The sequence below is a fragment of the Carcharodon carcharias genome, chromosome 10, assembly GCF_017639515.1.
Source record: "Carcharodon carcharias isolate sCarCar2 chromosome 10, sCarCar2.pri, whole genome shotgun sequence".
Taxonomy (NCBI): Eukaryota; Metazoa; Chordata; class Chondrichthyes; order Lamniformes; family Lamnidae; genus Carcharodon; species Carcharodon carcharias.
Genome location: NC_054476.1, coordinates 158265733 through 158288065, shown reverse-complemented (window position 1 = coordinate 158288065; position 22333 = coordinate 158265733). Strand labels below are relative to the sequence as shown.

Below are 22333 nucleotides of genomic sequence, written 5' to 3'. Positions count from 1 at the left end.
AGTGGTGGAAATTTCACTGTCCTGCATTAGTAAACATGTCCCAGAGAGGAAACTGGGCTGAGGTTACAGTAGGCAGAAATTCTACCAAAACCCTTTGTTAGCAGTTTGAGGTGAATCCAGCCCAAAGTATATTTGTGGAAGAACCAATTTTGGAGCTAATGGAGACTTCCTGGTTACCTGAAGAAAATTGTCCTATTGATTTGTTGTTGTTTCATGCCACATGAAGTTTGTGACCACACCAATTATTTGACAGAAAAATGCTGGAAACATTCAGCTGTTCAGGCAGCATCTGTGAGAGAAACAGATTTAACTTTTCAGGTCACATTCTGATGAGAGGTCATCCCAACCTGAAACATTAATTATGTTTCTGTCTACAGATGCTGCTCAACCTGATGAATATTTCCAACATCTTTTGTTTTCATTTCAAATGTCCAGCATCTGCAATATTTTGCTTTTTGTGTCTCTTATTTGACATTTGTCCCTTTGTTCTTAGAACCATAGAGTCATGTTGCTTTCTAAATAAACATAGGTTAATACACTTGTACATGTTGTGTACAGGTTTTTTGTGTGCAAAAATTAGAAGATGAATGAGGCTTTGTAATAGATTGCTCTTGTGATGCTAACCTATAATTTGCATTGGCTTCAGGTATTCCCACCTTTTAGACTAATCCCACAGAAAGTGACTTTGATCATTGGCGGTATGATGCAGGTTAGTAGACGTAGTAAATTCAGAAAAGACATAAAAACAGAAAATGCTGGAAAAACTCAGCAGGTCTGGCAGCATCTGTGGAGAGAGAAACAGAGTTAACGTTTCAAGTCCGTATAACTCTTCTTCAGAGCTAAAGAGAAGTGGAAATGTGATTAAATTTATACTGTTTAAGGGGGGTGGCGGTGGGTGGAGCTAGATAGAAGCCAGTGATAGGTGGGAACATAGGAGGGATTGACAAGGATGTCATGAACTAAAGGACAAAGGGAGTGTTAATGGTAGTGGTTAGTGCTAAAAAAAAAAGGTGCTGATAGTGGCATAAAGGAATGTGGTAATAGCAGAACAAGGGTAGCATTGTGTGAAAGAACAACATGGAACAAGTAACAGATGGCCCTGTAGGGGATGGGATGGGGTGAGGGGGCAATGGTGGGGGGAAAAAAGATAGAATATGGGATAGAAGGGGGATAAAACCACGGATAAATGAATAAAAATAAGTGGATAAAAATGAATGTAGAAAAAGAAAATATTCAGACATGCCTACTTATTGCTTGAATACAGGATTTATAAACACCCTGCAATGGAGCCAAACATTTTCAGAATTATAGCATAAAATTAACGTAAAAAGGATCAGGAGCCAATGTACATTTCTGATAGATATGGTGTTATAATTGGGAACTTTATGGTGAACTTGGGACGTACTGTGTAAACTGTATAAAATATGCTCTCAAAAAACTGCAACATTATATGTTGGTTTTCCAACACACTACTGGCCTTATTTTTGCTTTATTAAAAGAGGAAACTGTTGTTAGTAGGTTCAGAACTGTGCTTTATATCTGCTGGGGCCACTAGAAGAATAGTTTGGGCTGACCTCCCTTTCGTCATTGAGTAAATTACTGACATTAATTGAGATAGCTGAAATGGCCTGCAGGAAAAGAAAGAACTTGCATTTGTTTAGTGCAAGTGCCTCAAGATGGCCCAAAGTGCTTCCAGATGACCTTTGTGCCTCCCATGCATTTGTTTCCTCATTGAACTAGTGGACTGTAACTTACCATTCACAAAACTTCCTCCTTTAGCGCTAAATGCCTTTCTTGTATGGTAGTTCAAATTAGAAGTCAGCTAAGACTCAGGAAAACCCATTACAAGTGTTAAGGCTCTGAGACCAAACATGCAATTCTGAAGTAAGCATGTTGACCGCTGAACCACTGGAGTGACCACAGGTAATATTCTTAACATATGTGGAAAATATATACAAATTTATTTTTCTAACAATCATCAGATCATTCATTCCTCCATTGCTAATTGTATACAATGCTATTGTCTGTGCTGTGTAAGGTGAATGTCCTGTTGTAGAACAATATCCATTATTTAAATTAGTGAATACAGTTTATCACACACACTTATAGTTCTAAATTTGATCAGAAGGGAAGAACATTTAAATTTTACAAGTTTCTGTGTAAAAAAGGTAATAGGAGTTATTGAAGGGTTTCTGATGTGCATGCAGAACATTCTTCTTACTCTTGAGTTCAAAAGGCTCAGGCACAGCGCCATGATCTCCACCACAGCTAGCGCAAGGAGGCAGGTCCTAAATCCATTCCACCTGGAGCAAGGATCAGACACTGTGTTGTTGGCAGCAATCTGATCCACACTGGCCATCTAGCCTACTGAGCCAACCAGCCCCCCAAGGGGGTCCAAGGTGATATGGCAACATACACCTTTACATGCATGTTGTAGCTTGGAGCTATGGATAGTGATGGTAGAGGCTCCAATTTCTTTCCATTACATAGCTGACCTGGAATCACTCCTACTCTTACCATATGTTGGAGGGATTTGTAGATTGGTAGTCAACGTGTTTGGCCACACTATGTACACACCTTCCTTAGCCATAAAGTCCTGGAGTGGGACTTGAACCCAGAGCTTCTGGCTCAGAGGCAGGGATACACCCACTGCACCACAAGACCCCCTTGCACTGAACATACAAGTGTGGAAAGGTAACATTTCCCACCCAGTGTACTATATTATTAAAGCAAAAAAATGGCAGTGATCCAAGGAGCAGCACAACATTGATTCATGCCCACCTTTCCATTTATTTCTAATCTTGTGCTATCAAAGAACAGCACCAAATGGAAACTAGTCACTTAAACAGGGAAGGGAAATCAAAATAAAAATCAAGAATGCCAGAATTCTGGGATCAATTCCGCTCCCTCCAGATGGGCTGGAAATGGATTTGTTGTCAATAAGATTTAAAGATAGGGAGGAAAATACTTTCAAGAAGAGCAAATATAAAATTGTGAGGGATTGGTTCCTATATCCTTTAAATTAGTGTTTTTCACATATGCACATCCCAGAACCAATTGCAGATATGAGAACACAATAAGCTAAATCTGCTGGGAAGATATCTGGAAAAAAGAACTTTCACCTGAAAAGTAATAAAAATTCTGTTTTATTTTGACACGGCATTGATTTCAAGCTTTGTCCTATAAAGAAAATGGGCATTTTCTAATCCATGTGTTGCAATTAATTGCAGGTGATGTCTGAAGGTGGTCCACAACCACAATCAAATATTTATTTCTCTATTAATAATCGCACCATAGCCAAGGTAAATGAATTAGGGCAGCTGACTGCCCTGGTGGTGGGAACGGCAAAAGTGACTGGTATTGTCCAAGCTGTCGACGATGACACAGGAAGAGTGGTTGTTTTCTCTCAGGTAATGCCACTTTTTGCCATTGAGTATGCTATAAATTACATTTCCACCCAAAGACTCAACTTCTAATTTGGCTCATGAATGGATGATGAGGATTATCAGTTTATTTTATGATTCAGAGGCTTGTTGTAATTTTTCCCAAACGAAAGCAAATGAGTGTTGTTTATTTTTACTGTTACCTGCGACTGGAAGGTCTGCGTTTGATTTTATATACTACTACCAAAAAAATATCAGTAATTGTAGAAAGATGATCTAACTAGTGATTCTTGAAACATTGTTCAGTGTTTCTGTACACACATCTTGCAGTTTCATATCAAGAATAGGTACAATTTGTTTAAATAACTAATTTTCATTATTTATTCTAGCAAAATTACACATTTAATATTTAACTCACTTAATAAAACAGTTTTCTGTTGTTTTGATCTTCCCTCCAGTGGTTTTAAGAATGTAACTGGTAGGCCTCAAAAATGCCTGGGGTGGGGAAAGGCAGTCTGTTTTGGAGCAGTCCTTCTGGCAAACTTGGCAGAGAGAGGATGTCTGAATTTGAATTAGGAATATGTTCAACCTTCACATCCATTTCTGTGTTTCACCTATCGTGCTAAGCCTATTCTACCTTGGTGTAAAGCCTTTGTACTGTAATTTCTAATGAGTAGGAAATAAGAAATATGTGAAACTCATTTTTTTAATTATTCATTATTGGCTAGGCCAGCATTTATTGCCGATCCCTAATTGCCTTTGAGAAGTTGGTGGTGAATTGCTGCAGTCCATGTGGTGTAGGTACACCCACAGTGCTTTTAGGGAGGGAGTTCCAGAATTTTGACCTAGCGACAGTGAAGGAACAACAGATTTGGTAGACCCACATTATAAACACAACATCTAAATTTTGGCAGAGATCTGCTGTAAAAGAAGAATTTAAAGGATGATGGGGTTTCCCAACTGGCCACCCAAAGAGACATCCACCCTTCACTGTGGAGGATGTCCCATAGCAGAGTGTTACTGGCCAGTTTGATTGTCTGGTAGGTCTGTAATCCCAGTTGTGCCAGCAGAAGCAGTGGCCACTGCTGAGACTACAAGCATTCTCGCAAGTCAATTCTGGTGTCAGGATGGAGGTAATTGCAGAGGCTCCATGATGGAGACTAGAAGGCAGGCCCCAGTGTGGTTGGGGGCGGGGAGGGTGATGGAGAGGGGATAACCTGCCTGCCTCATAATTGAGGCTGTCCTGGAACCTGCCTTTAATTGGCCACTTAATGACCTCAATTCAGGTGAGGGTGGCCAGACCATCTTAAGCTTTGCCCATTAGCCCCTGTAAAATTGCAGACAGGTCTGGGGTAGAAGGCGGTGGGAAGGAAACCCAGGGAATTTTACAGGCCACCCTGCCTGCAAACCCGGCAGTGAGCACACTTAAAATTGTGCCCTTTGTGTTCCATAGTTTCTTTGCAGGCTTTATTTAAAAAACCAGACTGCCATTATTTAAATTTCGTAGATTATTTTTCAAATAGTGTACAAGCATTTTGTTAAGAAGCTGGGATGTATGTGTGCTGCAAAGCTGCGTAGGTCCATCAACAGTTTCCAAAGGGCTACATAAATGTGACATTCACTCTTAAGAATAACTTGAGTTTTATGCTTTGACAAAAGGATGAAGTGACTGTAAACGTGATTCAGCTAAAAGGGATAAAAATCCATGCTCCAGTAACTAGATTGAGGACTGGAACTCAGGTACAGAATGCAATCATTTTATATGTTTACACATAAATCGAGATAGTACTATAAATAATATGGCATTTTAGGTAACGTATAATTTTATAACAATGGCTCAATGCAGGAATGACTAATTTTTCAAGGCAAAACAACACAGAACACAACATATTATATATGTATAATTTGAATCATAGGGTGGAATTTTCCATTCCAGAGACTAAGTGCAGTGGCGGGCAGGAAGGTCGGCATGATTTCTGCTGGGCAGCAGGTCAGCTAAACTTGCATGATCTTCCACTTTCAGCTTATTAATTATGCATCCGTGAGGAGCTTGGCGAATTTCATTGGGGTGGGGGGGGCGGGCAGGAATTTGTCCACCCCGCCATTATCTCAATTTAAACAGCACTCAGTGCAGCCCAAGGGTTCTGTTGCACAAGAAATCCAAGGCATTGAGAACTACCAAACTGCCAGTACCATGTTTCAGCAAAGCCTCCCTGGGGTTTCTCCTCCTGGCCATCCAGGAAAGGCAGGAGGTCCTCTTTCCTTGGGATGGGAGCAGGAGGTCCTCCCACCTGACCTGGGAGGAGGTTGGCAAACATGGCAAACAAAAAATGACTATCCTGATGATCTGCTCCACTGTGCCAGGGTAAGTGAAAATTCTACTCACTCTCATAAGGGCATCAGGCAGTCTAAGGGTTAGAGCCCAGAGGGATGTCACACACTACCAGCAGATGGGACATCAGCATTGATTGACCGCCAGCCACTTTAAGCTCACCATCTCATGTAAAATTCTGTACAAATGGCGCCTTAATCTCTTACTGGGGAGGGCTCAGCAGATACAACAGGTATGCATGCTTCTGAACTGCTCATTCACCCATAATGCTCACAGTCAATCCATCTGCCTTTATGCAGGACAAGATCTCCCATAACAAAAGGGAGAGAGCCCAAACCGGAGAGGGGACCCTGGAGTTTAGAACTCTCAAGGTCAGAAGATTGGACAGAATATAAGGTACAGCAAAGGATGACTAAAAGATTAATAAGGAGGAAAAAATTAGAGTACGAGAGAAAGCTAGCCAGAAATATAAAAACAGATAGTAAGGGTTTCTTCAAATATTTTTTTAACGAGTTAACAAAGTGAGTACTGGCACTAGAGAAAGTGAGTCTGGAGAATTGATAATGGAAAAAAGGATAAAAGCAAAAAAACTGCTAATGCTGGAAATCCAAAACAAAAATAAAAATACCTGGAAAAACTTGGCAGGTCTGACAGCATCTGCAGAGAGGAACACAGTTAATGTTTCAAGTCCGTATGACTCTTCAACACATGGAAAACAAGGAGATGGCAGATGAATTGAATAGGTATTTTGCATCAGTCTTCACTATAGAGGATACGAATAACATCCCAGAAGCAGCTATAAATCAGGAAATGGAAGGGAGGGAAGAACTGAGGAAAATTACAATCACCAGAGAAGTGGGACTGAGTAAATTGTTGAAGCTGCGGGCTGACAAGTGCCCGAGTCCTGATCGACTTCATTCTAGGGTCTTAAGAGAAGTGGCTAGTGAGATAGTTGATGCATTGGTTTTTGCGGAAAATAAAAGCTCATGGTATAGGGAGTAACATATTGGCATGTATAGAAGATTCGCTGGCTAACAGGATGCAAAAGTAGGCATAAATGGGTCTTTTCCAGGTTGACAAGACGTAACGAGTGATGTGCCACAGGGGTCAGTACTGGGACCTCAACTGACAATTTACATAAATGACTTGGATGAAGGGATGGTTGCCAAATTTGCTGATGACACAAAGATAGGCATGGAAGTAAGTTGTGAAGAGGACATAAGGAGGCGCCAAAAAGATATAGATAGGTTAAGTGAGTGGGCAAAGATCCGGCAAATGGAGTATAATGTGGGAAAATGTGAAATTGTCCATTTTGGCAGGAAGAATAAAAGAAGCATATTATCTAAATGGTGAGAGATTTCAGAACCCTGAGGTGCAAAGGGAACTGGGTGTCTTAGTGCATGAATCGCAAAAGGCTAGTCTGCAGGTACAGCAAGTAATTAGGAAAGCCAAAAGAATGTTATCACTTCTTACGAGGGGAATTGAATACAAAATTGGGAGGTTATGATTCAGTTATCTAGAGCACTAATGAGACCATATCTGGAGTACTGTGTACAGTATTGGTCACCTTATTTAAGGAAGAATGTAAATGCGTTGGAAGTAGTTCAGAGAAGGTTTACCAGACTAATACCTGGAATGGGCAGGTTGTCTTATGAGGAAAAGTTGGACAAGCTAGGTTTGTATCTGCTGGAGTTTAGAAGAGTAATAGGCAATTTGATTGAAACATATAAGATCCTGAGGGGTCTTAACAGGGTTGATGTGAAGAGGATGTTTCCTTTTGTGGGAAAATCTAGAACCAGGGGTCACTGTTTAAAAATAAAGCATCGCTCATTTAAAACGGAGATGAGGCGAAACGTTTTCTCCCAGAGGGTTGTGAGTCTTTGGAACTCTCTTCCTGAAAAGGTGGTGGAAGCAGAGTCTTTGAATATTTTTAAGGCACAGGTGGATAGATTCTTGGCACGCAAGGGGATGATAGGTTAATGGGCTAAGCAGGATGAAGATTTGAGGTTACTATCAAATCAACCAGGATCTTATTAAATGGTGGAGCTGGCTCAATGGGCCGATTGACCTACTCCTGTTCCTTGTTCGTATGTTCAAGGAACAGGTGGCAGAGTTGGCTGGAGAGGATAGGGATCGTTCTTGCGCAGAACGCAAGATCCGCCTCCCCTAACAAGGCTACATCTAGTACACATCGACAACATGAGGATAATGACTGTGAATGCTTACGGACAATGACTGTAAGTGATCGATAAGAGTGTTTGACGTAGCAAAGGTTAGTGTGGGACTGGAGAACAGTACCACCCACAGTGTGATATAAAGGGTCACATGACAATAGACCTGAGTCAGTCAAGGAGTATGCAGAGATCTGTATAGAAGTAAGCACGGAGTTAGCTCATAGTCTGGGCTATATTTTGTACATATGTAAGTAGTTATATGTTGTCAATAAATACTACTATTCAATCTTACAAGTCCCTGAACCTCTTAGTGAGACCTAGTGAACAAACCTATACAACAGTCTATAATGTATGAGGCTACCTAGTCAATCACTAATTTTCTCTTCTCTCTATTCCAGGTACCAGGAAGAAAAGGGGAAGGACATCCTTCTCCAGACAACTCAACCCCAGCCCCCAGACTACCTCTGATGAGAAAGCAGACCTACCATCTGATGAAGAACCGTCACAGCGTTCAACTGCACTCTCCTCCAGCGCAAATATATGCACCTGGGTGGGACTATGTTCTAGAGTAGTCTGGTGATCAACTGACAAAGGTCCACAACTGGCGGAGGCAATGACAGTCGAGGCCCCTGACACCCAGGACTGCTGGAGACCAGGCCCCTGCTGAGTCCGATGACGAGCCTCTGGAATTGGCCCTAAAAGAAATGTTGGAGATGCAGAGGCAGGCAGGGGAATATCAGGCAGCATTGCCAGAAGTCATCAGCAGACTGGAGTGAAGGATGGACGAGTCCATCCATATTCTGTCTGATGTCGTGACTCTGGCATGCAAGTGCATCAAAGTTTCTTTGGAAGGGTGGCAGCTGGGCACTTAAAAGGAGGACGCCAGTCAGGCACTCTGTGGGCATCCACCCAGGACACTCCAAGGGTGCCATGCTGTTCCAATTCCCCTTGCCAATGACCCCATCCACACTAGCAGGTCAGGCCAAGGAGAATGCACCTGCCCCAGAGCAGGAGACCCTTAGCAGGCCAGGGCCCTCAAGGCCTCAGGCCACCAGAGGACACCTGCAAAAGTCATCTCAGACAATAGGGCATAGCAGTCAGCAAGCTGCCTGCACCTCTGCTGCAGATGTTGGGGCTACATCTAATCTAGCGGTAGGGTTAGAAAAATTAAGAAGTTTTGAATGAGCACTGGTGGCACCGGTGTTCACTCATTGTGTATACTTATCACTTCTGTCAGTATATTTTGCATTAATCTGTCTCCAAGTCTGATAGTTTCAATGGCTAATTTATGTGATTGAAGGTCCCACACTCATTCAAGAGTCAAACATGTGCCACCACACCCTCTGTCCTTCCAACCAGTGAACTCCCATCTGGATCTTCAGTTGCATTAATTCTCTCACAATCTCACAGTGAGTAGCCTTTATTTCAGCATCTGCAACACCAGCAAAGGTACATCATATGTGGCAATGATAGCTAGCCAGTACACCTGTCACCCTTAAATCTCAGACATTATTTGGGCCCAGGAAAATTGCTCCTCAAGATTATTTGATTATCCTGTTGCTGTCGCACTGATGTCTGTTTGTGGAAGGCACAAGTATTTGTTATGACTAACATTATAGCCATTTCTCCAAAGTGTTCTTTGCAACGGCGTTTATTTTGTGAGTTTTTGGAAAAAGTAGTATCAAATGTCAAGGACCATAGGCTTTTATGCCTTTCTGCAGCTAGCCATCATTTCGGCGTTTAAGGCTGAACATTGTTGCATTCATAGTTCCCACTCTGCCCATGTATGACGCTGAACTAGGGCAGTAAGGATCAATCGGGAACATTACAATTGTCTGCAAGATAGCTATGAATGTGTGATGTCAGAGATGTGTACTCATCTTGATGAAACCGCCTCCTTACTTGTGAGGATCTGACATTGCTCCTGGATGGCTGCTTAGAATGCTTTACATGATCATGTTGTAAAGGCACAACACACAACTCAATATGGAAGTCATTGCATGAAGTTAGTGCACATATCGACAGAGGATGTATAGAAAGGATCGGCTTTTGTGAGCTGGACAATGTCGAGGACTCTCATGCTCTTAAAGCAATGCTTTTGCACATCTCCTAAGTCGTCAGCAGGGTCTACGAAGGGAAGAAGTTGTCATTGACTGCTGTGTCAATACTGACTGGGCATGTTTCTCCTAACGCAAAGATAATCCAGGACAGAAACTTGGCAGTTTTCGACAAATGCAGGGCCCCTAGTTGTTTGTAAATAATCAAACCATGGTCCTGGTGAGGCACTCTCTATGAGGACAATATAAACAATCCTCGCAGTTTTAGGTGCATGATGTAGAATCAAAGGACACTGCATCCTGATGTGCATAGGTCTATTAGGGGTCACTAGCAAGATGATACCTTGCATTATTAGCATTATTCATCCATGAGAGCTGGCAGTTGGAGAGATGTAGTTCTCCAGATGCTGCTTCCTCCTGAGACGTCCATGGGCAAACCATTGATGATTTTTTATTTTTTTTCGTTTGGGCTGCCTTGCTAAGCTAGTGTCATGCTGACATGAGTACATCCAAGAATGCATTGGTTTTTCAGCCACTTAAGAGCAGGCATACTCACCGACTTGGTGAAGCCCTGGTTGAAAGGGCTACAACATGTGGTATTGCTTGAGGATGTGTGCTAATGGAGTGTTAATCACATTCCACAGTGGCCACATGTTACCAAGGCTACTATGCCTTCCAAGGATGACCCCGTCATTAGGGCATAAGATAACTTATGCTGCTCTCTTGATCATTGTGAGATTTCTCACCTTTCATGAGATGTTCATGCTGAGAATGAAAGTGTTGTAGCATTGAAAGCTGAAAAGAACTTAATTAGTGAAAATTATTCCACCTGGAATCTTGTAGCTATGAGGCTGTCACGGGACCATCTTCTGTGTCATGCAGGATGGTGGCTGAGCATCTCCTTCAGAAGTGAATGTGTATTCACAACAAGGTTCTTAATTCAGCTCATAGAACCATGAGCTATAGCCCTCAATTTGGCTATAGCCCTCAGTTTGGCTATTGTCAGTTCTCCTCCAGTAGCCTAGACACTAACTACCGATACCCAATCCTTGTACTTATGTCATGACTGATGGCAGTGGTGCCTTGAATGCCATGACCAGTACACTGGGAACATTGAGGCTTGTAGGGTCCATCTTACTTCTGTGCAGCAGATGTGGCCCTTGATTGTTTGAGCTTACATCCCTTTTCACATGGCTATATAAGGATCAGGTGGCAATTAGGACCACTGCACTGCAGCACCAAAACTTATTGGATTCTCACCTGAATGCACAGGCTTTTAATTGGCTGAAGCATAAGCTGGAAAATGAAGGTGGGACTGCTGAAGTGCAGGCTAACTTAAACAGACCATGGCAGCCATGCTATGGTTACCTGCATGGGCCCCAGTTATGCCTGTCTCTTTATGGGGTATGTGCAACATTCCTTGTTCCAGTCCTACTCAGGCCCCCTTCCACAATTCTTTCTCTGGTACATCGATGACTGTTTCGGTGCTGCTTCATACTCTCGTCTGGACTTAGTAAAATGCATTAGTTTTGCTTCCAATTTCCACCCCTCCATCACTTTCACATGGTCCATCACTGACACTTCCCTTCCTTGACCTCTCTGTCTCAATTTCTGGTGATAGACTATCTACCAATATTTGTTACAAGCCCACTGACCCCCATAGCTACCTCAACTACAACTCCTCACGCCCTGCTTCCTATAAGGACTCCGTCCCATTCTCTCAGTTCCTTGGCCTCCGTCGCACTTGTTCCGATAATGCCACCTTCCATAACAGTGCTTCTGACATGTCTTCCTTCTTCCTTAACCAAGGTTTCCCAACCACGGTGGTTGACAGGGCCCTCAACTGTGTCCGACCCATCTCCCGTGCCTCTGCCCTCAAACCTTCCTCTCCCTCCCAGAACCATGATAGGGTCCCCCTGTCCCCACTTTTCACCCCACCAGCCTCCGCATTCAAAGGATCATCCTCTGCCATTTCTGCCAACTCCAGCATGATGCCACCACCAAACATACCTTCCCTTCACTCCCCCTGTCGGCATTCCATAGGGACTGTTCCCTCCGGGACACCCTGGTCCACTCCTCCATCACCCCCAACACCTCAACCTCCTCCCATGGCACTTTCCCACACAATCGCAGAAGGTGCAGCACCTGCCCCTTTACTTCCCTCCTCCTCACCGTCCAAGAGCCGCACTTGCACTTCCCTCAATTTGGTCTACTGCATTCGCTGCTCCCAATGCAGTCTCCTCTACATTGGAGAGATCAAACACAGACTGGGTGACCACTTTGCAGGACACCTTCTGTCTGTCCGCAAGCAAGACCCAGACCTTCCTGTCGCTTGCCATTTCAACACACCACCCTGCTCTCATGTCTACATGTCCACCCTTGGCCTGCTGTAATGTTCCAGTGAAGCTCAATGCAAACTGGAGGAACAGCACCTCATCTTCCAATTAGGCACTTTACAGCCTTCCGGACTTAACATTGAGTTCAACAACTTCAGACCATGAACTCTCTCCTCCATCCTCACACCTTTTTGATCCCCTTTTTTGAAATATTTACTTTTTACATTTATATATATTTTTTCCCACCTATTTCTATTACTATTATTTTTTTAATTTATTTCCATTCATTGTTATATCCCCAACTTTTAGCCTATTTCGATCTTTTCTCCCACACCGTCCCCTCCCCCCACCTCACCCCCACCAGGGCTATCTGGCACTTGCTCATCTTGCTTTCTACTCTTAATGTCACCATTAGCACCCCCTTTAGCCAGTATCACCACCATCAACACCCCTTTGACCTTTTGTTTATGCCATCTTTTGCAATCTCCCCTTTGCCTCCACCTATCACTGGCCTTCTATCCAGCTTCACCTGTCCCACCCCCCCTTAAACAGTGTATATTTCACCATATTTTTACTTCTCTTTAGTTCCGAAGAAGAGTCATCTGGACTCGAAACTTTAACTCTGTCTTTCTCTCTGCATATGCTGTCAGACCTGCTGAGTTTTTCCAGCAATTTTTGTTGTTGTTTTATCTACAAGAATGCAAGTGCCAGGGATCTCAGGAGCTGCTGAGGGCTGGCACTCAGGGCAGGGCTGACCTGTGCTTTGCAAACATTGACTTGGATGGTTGAGGCGGTGAGGAAGCTGATAGGAAGATACCATCTGCCCAAACCAAGCAGGCATGAATAGAGGCGGCTGAAAACATGAATATATGAAGTGAGGTGAGGCAGAACTTTTATCAGTGCGGAAAAAGGTTCCATTATATTCACTCTGGCAAGGTGACTATAATGCCAAACCAAGTCTGGGTAACCAACATCACCAGTTGAAGAACCTGAAGGTACATGCTGATCCTGAACATTTCCTTGTGGCCAGAACTGAGTGGAAACCTGTCTGCACATTTCAGTCCTGTAGAGGTTTCCCTGCCACTATGCATAATTCCATTAAAAACAGCAAGGAAATTTGGGTCCAACATATAATAATTACATTTTTCAATGTTAACATTTTTTGATCTGAATAATTCAAACTTAAATAGATTGCTTCTTGCTTACACTGCTCAGAGTCATTTTGTAATTTTCCTTGACCAGAACTCTTGAATGTTCCACAATGCACAAGAGAACATTAGATAATCATAAAGCTATTCTATGTTTTGCTGAACAATATCTTACAAACAGAGAAGACTTCTAAATTATATTTTGATGAAAATATTGGAATAAGATGTACTTGTCCTTTAAGTTTTAAATATTTAACCACTTTTATTGCAAAATCAATTCTTTATTCATTATGGATAAATAGCTAATTGGGTGAATGTATGAATCCTTATTCTTAACATGGTTTGATACATACGTTGTAAAATGTGGTACATTTGAATTTTTCAGTTGCCAGTGTATGCAGTAGGGGTCACCGGTTGCCAGACTCCATTTTCCTTCGGTAATGCAGTACCGGGTCTAACATTTCACTGGACAACAACAAAGCGGGAGGTGATTGAGCTTGTCAGCAGACACTCAGAGGTAATTGTTATTTCGTCATTTGTAAAACAATCGTTTTGGCTTAAATGATCAGTCAAGTACAAATTGTTATTCAGTATAATTAATCAGAATATCTAACATTCTTGTCAAATCGCAGCTCCACTTATTTCTAAAATATTTGAAGTTGTCTTTATTTATACAGATTCTTTTTGCTGACATAAAGTACCTGGATATTTAACTATCCTTAGTATGGAACCTAACAGCAGTAGAAAAAGAATAACATTTGTTTTGGTCATTGGTAATATGACTGGCCATATAAATTAGGTAGCTTTATCTTCTGTCCCTGGCGACAGACTTTTCTTAACTTTCCCTCATTTATAAACGTATTTAATTTCATCCCACTCAAGCTTTTGTTGGGCCAAACACCATTTCCTAGACTGGAGAAACTAGTGACCTGCCTGAAGATATTTACTATTATTGATCTAGATACTTGGGCTTGCACAATAGCAGCCTGGATGACTCTTTCACCAAAGTTTCTTTCCATCCCTGCTCTTTGGTGCACAGGAAATTGGAATCATGAGTATTGCAATGGATCATTAATATGGTGCAGCACTCTGCTGCCCTCAAGTGTTTTTCTTTTTAAACCTCAACTCAGTATTGAACATACTAAACAAGTTTGGTTCTCCTTATAGGCAAAATTTAAATTCTCTTCATCTTCTATAGCCTTCAAGTGAAACTGTTTTCTTCTCTGGCTTGTATTTAAGAAAGAATCTTAAAATATTGTCCTAAAAGTGTTCTTTGACTATATTACAACAGGAATGACAGTTTTGCTATCTATGAAGAATTTTTGCATTGTGAAGCACATCTGCTTGTTTTATAGATTTCCTTACAGCTTTCTGCAGAACATAACTTTGCCATGCTACTGTACAGCAAAGCAGAAGGGAAAACAGGTTTGAAAGTCACTATAAAGGCACAGAATCCATCTTCTGGACAGTTTGCAGGATATGCTGACAGATTTTCTGATGAGATTCAGATTATGGTAATTCTGTATGTTGTGTTTTCATTTACATTGATTTTTTAATTTAATAATAATTGGACTCCACTTGGGATCAACTCTCAAGTGGTGAAATACATTAGTTGTTTTGCATGCTGAACTACAAGAGATTTTAAATGTGTGGTTATGCTTGCAGTTTGGCTCCATTTCTGAGCTCAGGTTGATTATTAGAATCCCAGAGAGGGATAAGAGAGCATATCAACTCGGATGCTTTTTTACTAATACCATATTGCAAAGTCAATGGCCTAGGGGTGTGATTTTTATGTTTTTACACAGCTTTATGTTTTTTTAAATATATATGATATAAATGTTATCAAAAAATGCATGCAAAGAAAGTCCATTGACCAACAACACTTTATATTCTGATAAAAATGAGTTTCTAACATAAAAGATGCAAAACTGATGACCCATTTTGATGTATCTTTGCTGAAGTATTAGTGCACTCTAGCACACTGATGCACATTGCATTTTTACACATTCGATGTATTTTCTTCAGTAAAAGCTATAAGTATAGTTAAGATAAATTATTAATAATGGAATATAATTTCTATCACATTTACTGGCATGAATCCAGTTAGTTATTTAATGCTAATGTATTTTATTGGAAAGGATTCTTACAAAAGCTCAAATATAATTGCAATTTTGTGTTCCTTTGCATTTTTTTGGTTCAGAATTGACCACATCACTTGTAATCTGAATTGTGTTTTCTGGCCTCAGCAGAGTGATGCAAGAATACAAGTACATGTTGATCGGATTAATGAGGATACTTTCACAACAATAAAATTTCCTTTACTCCCGGCAGGTTTTTGGAATATTGCAACTTTTGCCCCTCTCTCTACCAGCAAAGGAAGTGCTGATGTCACCAAACTCCTACCTAAAGTTAGAGACCTCTAGGCGAGTTGGTTTGTTTCTTGGGGTAATGATGACCAAGTTTCTATGTATTCTAAACCATGATATTAACAATTTATCGTCAAGGAAGTATCCTCAACGCAACCATCTTCAGCTATTTTATCAATGATCTTCTGTCTATAAGCTCAAATGGGAGGCTGCTCACTAACAATTCCAGTGTTCAGCTCCTTTCACTTGAAGTAGCAAGTGCAGCTTATAGCAGGACCTGGATAACCTCATCATTAACAGGCACTTATGTGGTGTGCTTGTAACCTGCCACATGTCAGGCCGGGACTGACTGACAAATGAGCAGTGACACTTCTTGAACCATCTTGAACAAGAGAAAGCCCAGCCATTTCTCTTTGACCAACAGTACCAACATTGCTGAGCCATCCACCATCAAAATCCTGGGAGTCACTAACTGACCCAAGGTTGAAGTGGACTCATAATATCAACACCATGGGAACCAGACAGAGATTGGGTACTTTGCAGCAAGTGGCTCACCACCTGACCTTTCAAAGCCTGTCCACCATCTACAAGAATCATGGGAGTGATGCAGTGCTTTGACAGCATTTCCCTTCCATGCCGTCTACCAGCAAGAAGGACAAGTGGAGTAATGTCATGGGAATCCCTCAACTTCCAGGTTCCCCTCCAAGGCAAACACCATCCTGACTTAGACATCGGCATACCTACATTGACAATGAATCAATATTCTAGAATTCCCTACCATAATCATTTCAAGGGCTGCAACAGTTCAATGTGATTGCTCACAACTGCCTTCTCAAGGCAATAAACATGGCCATGTCAGGGTTGACCAAACCAGACAACAAATGTATTAAAACACATCAACATGGTTACTCATTTGCTTTCTTTCTTAATTGGGTTTCCCATAAAGCAGCACAATTTAATGTTTTCCTCCTTACATTTCTGGTCGATTTAAAATTGTATATAAAATGTTATTTCTGTGGTTGCTTAAAAACTTGGAAATAAAATGGGCTCGGTGAAGCAAAGCATGGGATCTCTTTTAAGATTTACTATTTTCAGAGTGGCACAGTTGCAGATGCAACACCTAATGCCACAGTATATTAAAATCCAGCCCATGTATGGGATTTTGTTATGACCCTATGTAGGATTTTGTGCTAAATTGACCACAAAAAGAAGTTGCAAACCTACACCAAACATTGGCTAACAACTCCCATAAATTGAATGCTAAGGCAATATTTAATATTCAAGTATCTGGAATACTGAAAATCGCTTTTTTTTTGGATGAGTTTTTAGGTCTCGAGGAAGTGAGCACGGAGGCAGCGGGCACGGAATTGCACACCAGTTTTCTGGCACTATCTCGCCCAGAGACCACTTTCCGAGAGGCAGAATGTGGGACCTGGCCTATGCAGCCGATGACCAATTAAGGCTCATTCAGGACCTGTTGAGGCCTATATGGTCAGAGGCTGAATGGAATTTTCCAGTCAGCCTTCAGAGGCATCAAGAGAACAGTGTAGCTTCCTGAAGGCAGCTCTTGGTGGCAGTCTAGGGGGCCATTTTGTGTTCCCTATCCACGATGGTGGCCCAGATGCTAAGGGCACTTGTTATTTTAATTGTTTATTTTGGGTCACCCTCCCAGGCAGTCTGCTGCTTTTTCAGGGCTGGAGGGCCTCCTATTGACCCGCCATCTTTGATTGGACAGTGAGCCTGCCCTCTGGCCACTAATTAATCAAACCAGGGGAAATCACAGCCCATTGACTGTTAGCCACATAGGGCAGAATTTCAACTATGGCACACCGTCCTTGACAGACCCACCATGCTGCAGCTATGGACAGGCTACAGGGGGGGCTCTGCCTCGCTGCCAGAATGCCCCAGTGGTCACCCAGAGTCCGAGCTTCATCACAGGTCTTTTATTTTTTATTCATTCTTAGGATCGGGGCTTCGCTGGCTAGATCAGCATTTATTGCCCATCCCTAATTGCCCTTGAGAACTGAGTGGCTTGCTAGGCCATTTCAGAGGGCATTTAAGAGTCAACCACATTGCAATGGGTCTGGATCTGGAGTCACATGTAGGCCAGACCAGGTAAGGACAGTGGATTTCCTTCCCTAAAGAACATCAGTGAACCAGGTAGGTTTTTAATGAGGATCAACGTGGTCATCATTAGACTTTAAATTCCAGATCTTTTTTATTGAATTCAAATTTCACCATCTGTCATGGTGGGATTTGAACACAGAGCATTACCCTGGGTAGTCCAGTGACGATACCACTGCACCACCACCTCCCCCTATTGGAAGAGTCCTTAAACCCCCCCCCCCAATCATTCCCCCACCCCTTACTACTGTTGCTGCAAAACTAAACCCCACCTCCATGTCAGTCCCCTCCAAATTGTCTCTCTCCATGTCCAAGCGTCACAACAGACCGTGATGCCTCCCTGCACCCAAACCTCACCCTCTGACTGCCCTTGCATCCCTTCTCTGCACCTCCCTGTACCCAAACCCCAAACTTTCACCACCACCCTTCCCCCCAACAAATGGCCCTTGACTCGTCCTTGCCAGTTCCGAGCCTTCATGCAAGCTGCCATTCTCCTGCTCACCTCCCTTGTGCCACAGAGTTCAGCAAGGAAACTTGCTGATCTTAGACACGCACTACCTTTAAATGAACGTGAACCATGTGCCACGAGATTCTTTTGTGCTGCTGACTTTAACTTGAAGGCACGATGTAATTACAAAAGGTTTCACGCTAATGAGCAAATGTATTACAAGTGGGAACGCACAACAAGACGGCATGAGGCCCAGCATTGACTTAATCTCTGCATTTCAACCCGCCATCTTCAAATCAAAATTTTGGCACCTGCCTAATTCAATCACCCCGCACACCATGTTTCCTGCCCTTTCAGGCTCCATAAAATCCCACTGTAGTATGGGCTTTTGATCCCCAATTAACCTTGATCACAGAGTTCACAAGGCCATGAAAATTCTGCCCTGTGTCTCTTGACAAATCAATTGAACTGACATCAGCCTTTTTCCTCAATAAGATGTTTAGCATAGCACGGAAGCAGGTATACATGTACCTATAGTAAACCTATATATCTATACTAAAACTATAGTTTTGAAGTTCTCTTTTTGGAATCAACAGGGATGGCAAAGCCTATGTCAACTATGAAGTGCGCAAATGTCCTCATAATAAGTCTGTCATAATGGAGGATGGCCATGGTGTCTTGACATCTGGACCCAGAACTGGCTCTTCTGCACTCACAGTAACATCACTCGAATACTTTGGACTGAACCAAACTATTGTAATAGGAGTGAGGGTAAGTACTTCCCCGTTTTGTCTTGTGAGTTACAATGTAAGTGTGAACAATCATTTCAAACCAGCGTCATGACAGAATATTAATTCTAGCAGTGAAATTAGAAATGGTTTTACCAAATGGCGTGGTTCACTGGATCCCAAAAATGAAAAGCAATAATGTGCACAGTATGGTCCTGATCTCAACTGTGCTATAATGTGGATGTGCAAACTGGAGATCATGGGCAGGATTTTCAAGTCGTCAGGCACACGTGGTGGGCAGGCTGAGGAACAGACCGTCGCCTGCGATTGGCCCCCAACCGCGATTTCACGCTGGCTGGCCAATTAACGGCCAACCGGGTTGAAACGCGCACAGAAAGGCCCAACGCTGCTGGGGTGGGAGTGGTAGGAGGGCGAGCGCTGAAGCCCGTGTGGGTGTGGGGGAGCACGCAGTGAAAGCTCCCTGAAGGCAGAGAGCTGCCTCAGGGAGCTGAAGAACTTTAAAGTCAAAAATAAACGTTACGAAATTCCGAAAACAAGTTCCACCCGTAAGAATCGCTCAACTGAACATATTGATGATAAAAATTCCGCCCAAGCATTTTTATTTTTTAAATGATATCGGAAACCTCATCCTGCCCTCAGATGAAGTTTCCTCAAAAATCCAAAGGCTGCCTGGCAGATTCATCCACCCGCCAACCCTAAAGTTGGACAGGCAGCGAAAAATCCAGGTCAATTACTACACTAATGGCCCTAGTAGGCCTCTTAATTGTCAGCGGTCATGCCGACCGAAATATCGTGTGTAATTTTACGCCCGATCAGGTCTGGAGCACGCCCGCCCACAGAATATAAAATTCTGCCCCATATACCTCCTAACATTCAGCAGTAGAAGAAACAGTGATAGAGTTAACCCTGAGGTTGTCATAATGCAGTTCCAAGTAACAGTGAAGCATTGCTGGAAGCCTTGGAGTAAGATACTTGTTATGTACTCTTAAGGACATGTAGTAGACCTGTTCCATGTACAAATCTTGCTATCAAAATCCAAGACATTTGGAGTGCTTAGAAAACTGATGATGGGAGTCCAAAGGTGACACTTACCCGCCAATACCTTATCTGTCCCACAGGTGGGACAGGCTGTGGGATTTAAATAATTAAAGACCCAATTAGGAGTCATTTTATGTTGTTACCAGTGGCGAAATGATGCTAGCTGAACAGCCCATGGAGGGTGGGGTGGGGAAGACTCATGGGCCAGCTGTGGGCAGTACTCATCCTTGACAATCCCCTCAGGAGTTTACTTACCTCTTGGAGTCTCCAGGTCTCCAGCATTCCTCAGCAGCCACCACTTCTCCTGGTGGCGCTGCTAAGGCTTCAGACCTCGTGACCCTGTGATTGGGCTGGCAGTATCCGGAGCACATCCACCATACAACGAATCCACAGACAGCCAATTAGGAGGCCGCCAGTGTAGAATTATTGAAGAGGACCATCTCTCTGCATGTGTGGGCTAGGGACCTGTTTTTGACTCTAACATCAGGGTCCTGATGCCCCTCATAAAATTCAGCCCTTAGTGTCAGCAGGCTATTTGATTGTTGGTGTGTCACAACCAAGTTATTCTGCTATCGTCAGATGCCCATATGTCTAGTAGGAATCAATATAAAGCAAACAGAAGTAAGTAATTTGGTCAATTTCCCACCCCTCCCCAGAATTACTGAAGTCAGGTCGAGAACAGCTAATCTAGTACTGACTGAGAGCCAGACTTAGAACTTGGTGTTTTTTTTTATTCAGCTACTTACTGAGGACCGAGGCAACCATTACACTCCTTACACTTGGGGCGGAATTTTTCAGTTGGTGTGCGGGGGCAGCCCCATGATATTTCATTCGGCGGGCGCACGCGCACCAATATGTAAACGGCCTATTAAGGCCATTGAAAAAGCAATTCATGTAATTAGTAACACTGCTCGTCCAACCTTAAGGTTGGCAGGCAGGCGAAAAGCCCAAGCAGCCTTCGTGTTTTTTAGGAAACCTCATCCACGAGTGGGATGAGGTTTCCTAAAGCTTTTATTAAATAAATAAAAAAGTTTTCATAAAAATAAAAACATATCCCATCTCATGTCACACGGTCACACAAGAGGATATGTTTAAATAAATTTTCAAATTATTTATTTCATTATTTTAATATCCATTCAATCTCCCTGAGGCAGCTCCATGCCTCAGGGAGATTGTTGCACTCTTTCGCCCTGGCCCCGACTCAGGTAGCGCTGAGTGCCACTGGTCACGTATCATGCTGGGCGGGCCTTAATTGGCCCACCCTCTTAAAATGGCAGTGTGGAGCCCATCGCGGGCGGCGATCTGCTCCGCTCCCGCCCAGCCCGCCCACCATGTGAAAAATTCTGTTCCTGGATTTTGAAGCTGACAATAATCCACTCCATGCATAAAGATATTGGAAAAAGTCAGTGTATAACCAGTGTATAAACGGTTTATTTTCAAATTTGGTATCTGTGAACAGCTAGAAAGATATACACCCTCCAGCAATAGCAGGAAGATTTGTCAATGGTAATTGTTTATGGCGGTCCACAATTGTTAATTGGTAATGTATCACAACAAATAAACCTTAAATCTTCTGGTTGAGTCTACACAAAGCTGAAAGTTGTGAAAAATTGCTGTACTTGTTTTTAACAGTCATTATTCTTAGCTAGCATTAGTCTTAAGTGCTTATTAACATTGAGTCAACATAGATATGAATTACTCTATTGATATTAGGTGGCTCCAGTGGCATATCTCAGTATTAACACCAGTCCAAAGTTGTATATAGCCAAAAATGAAGAGCTCGCTGCCCTTCCTCTTGGAATGACATTGATTTTTACAGTTAGCTTTTATGACCTCAGTGGAGACCAGTTCCATGCACACAACACAGAACTATATTTAGCCCTTAACAGGTGAGCAATACTTTTGAATATATAGACTGATAGTATATCTTGAAGGAAAGGTGAAAGGAATCTATATTGTTACAAAATTGTTTTAAAGCTTTATCTAAGCACGTGTTGTGTTCTTGTTAAATTAAGGAAATCTGGTGATAATCATTGATTAGTGGCAGGTAGAGGATGATACTCTTGTTAAAGAATTATTAAGAATGAGTAATTAATATTCTTCCTCATTCCACATTCACCTCCTGAAGAACATATGTTCCACATGCAAATAAAAGCAACATCTGTCCCAGAGTCAATT

The 22333-nt window shown here is 42.4% G+C and overlaps 1 protein-coding gene across 1 annotated transcript in view; it reads left to right on the top strand.

Moving 5' to 3' along the window:
* Window positions 1–22333, top strand: part of LOC121282907 (nuclear pore membrane glycoprotein 210-like) — a 235299-nt gene that overhangs the window by 200995 nt on the left and 11971 nt on the right. Inside the window, exons 24-31 of the mRNA XM_041196717.1 lie at window positions 647–709; window positions 3231–3410; window positions 5043–5123; window positions 13816–13947; window positions 14786–14944; window positions 15762–15853; window positions 18965–19139; window positions 21869–22044. Of these exons, the coding sequence (XP_041052651.1) occupies window positions 647–709; window positions 3231–3410; window positions 5043–5123; window positions 13816–13947; window positions 14786–14944; window positions 15762–15853; window positions 18965–19139; window positions 21869–22044 (1058 nt within the window). The remainder of the gene's footprint in view (window positions 1–646; window positions 710–3230; window positions 3411–5042; window positions 5124–13815; window positions 13948–14785; window positions 14945–15761; window positions 15854–18964; window positions 19140–21868; window positions 22045–22333) is intronic.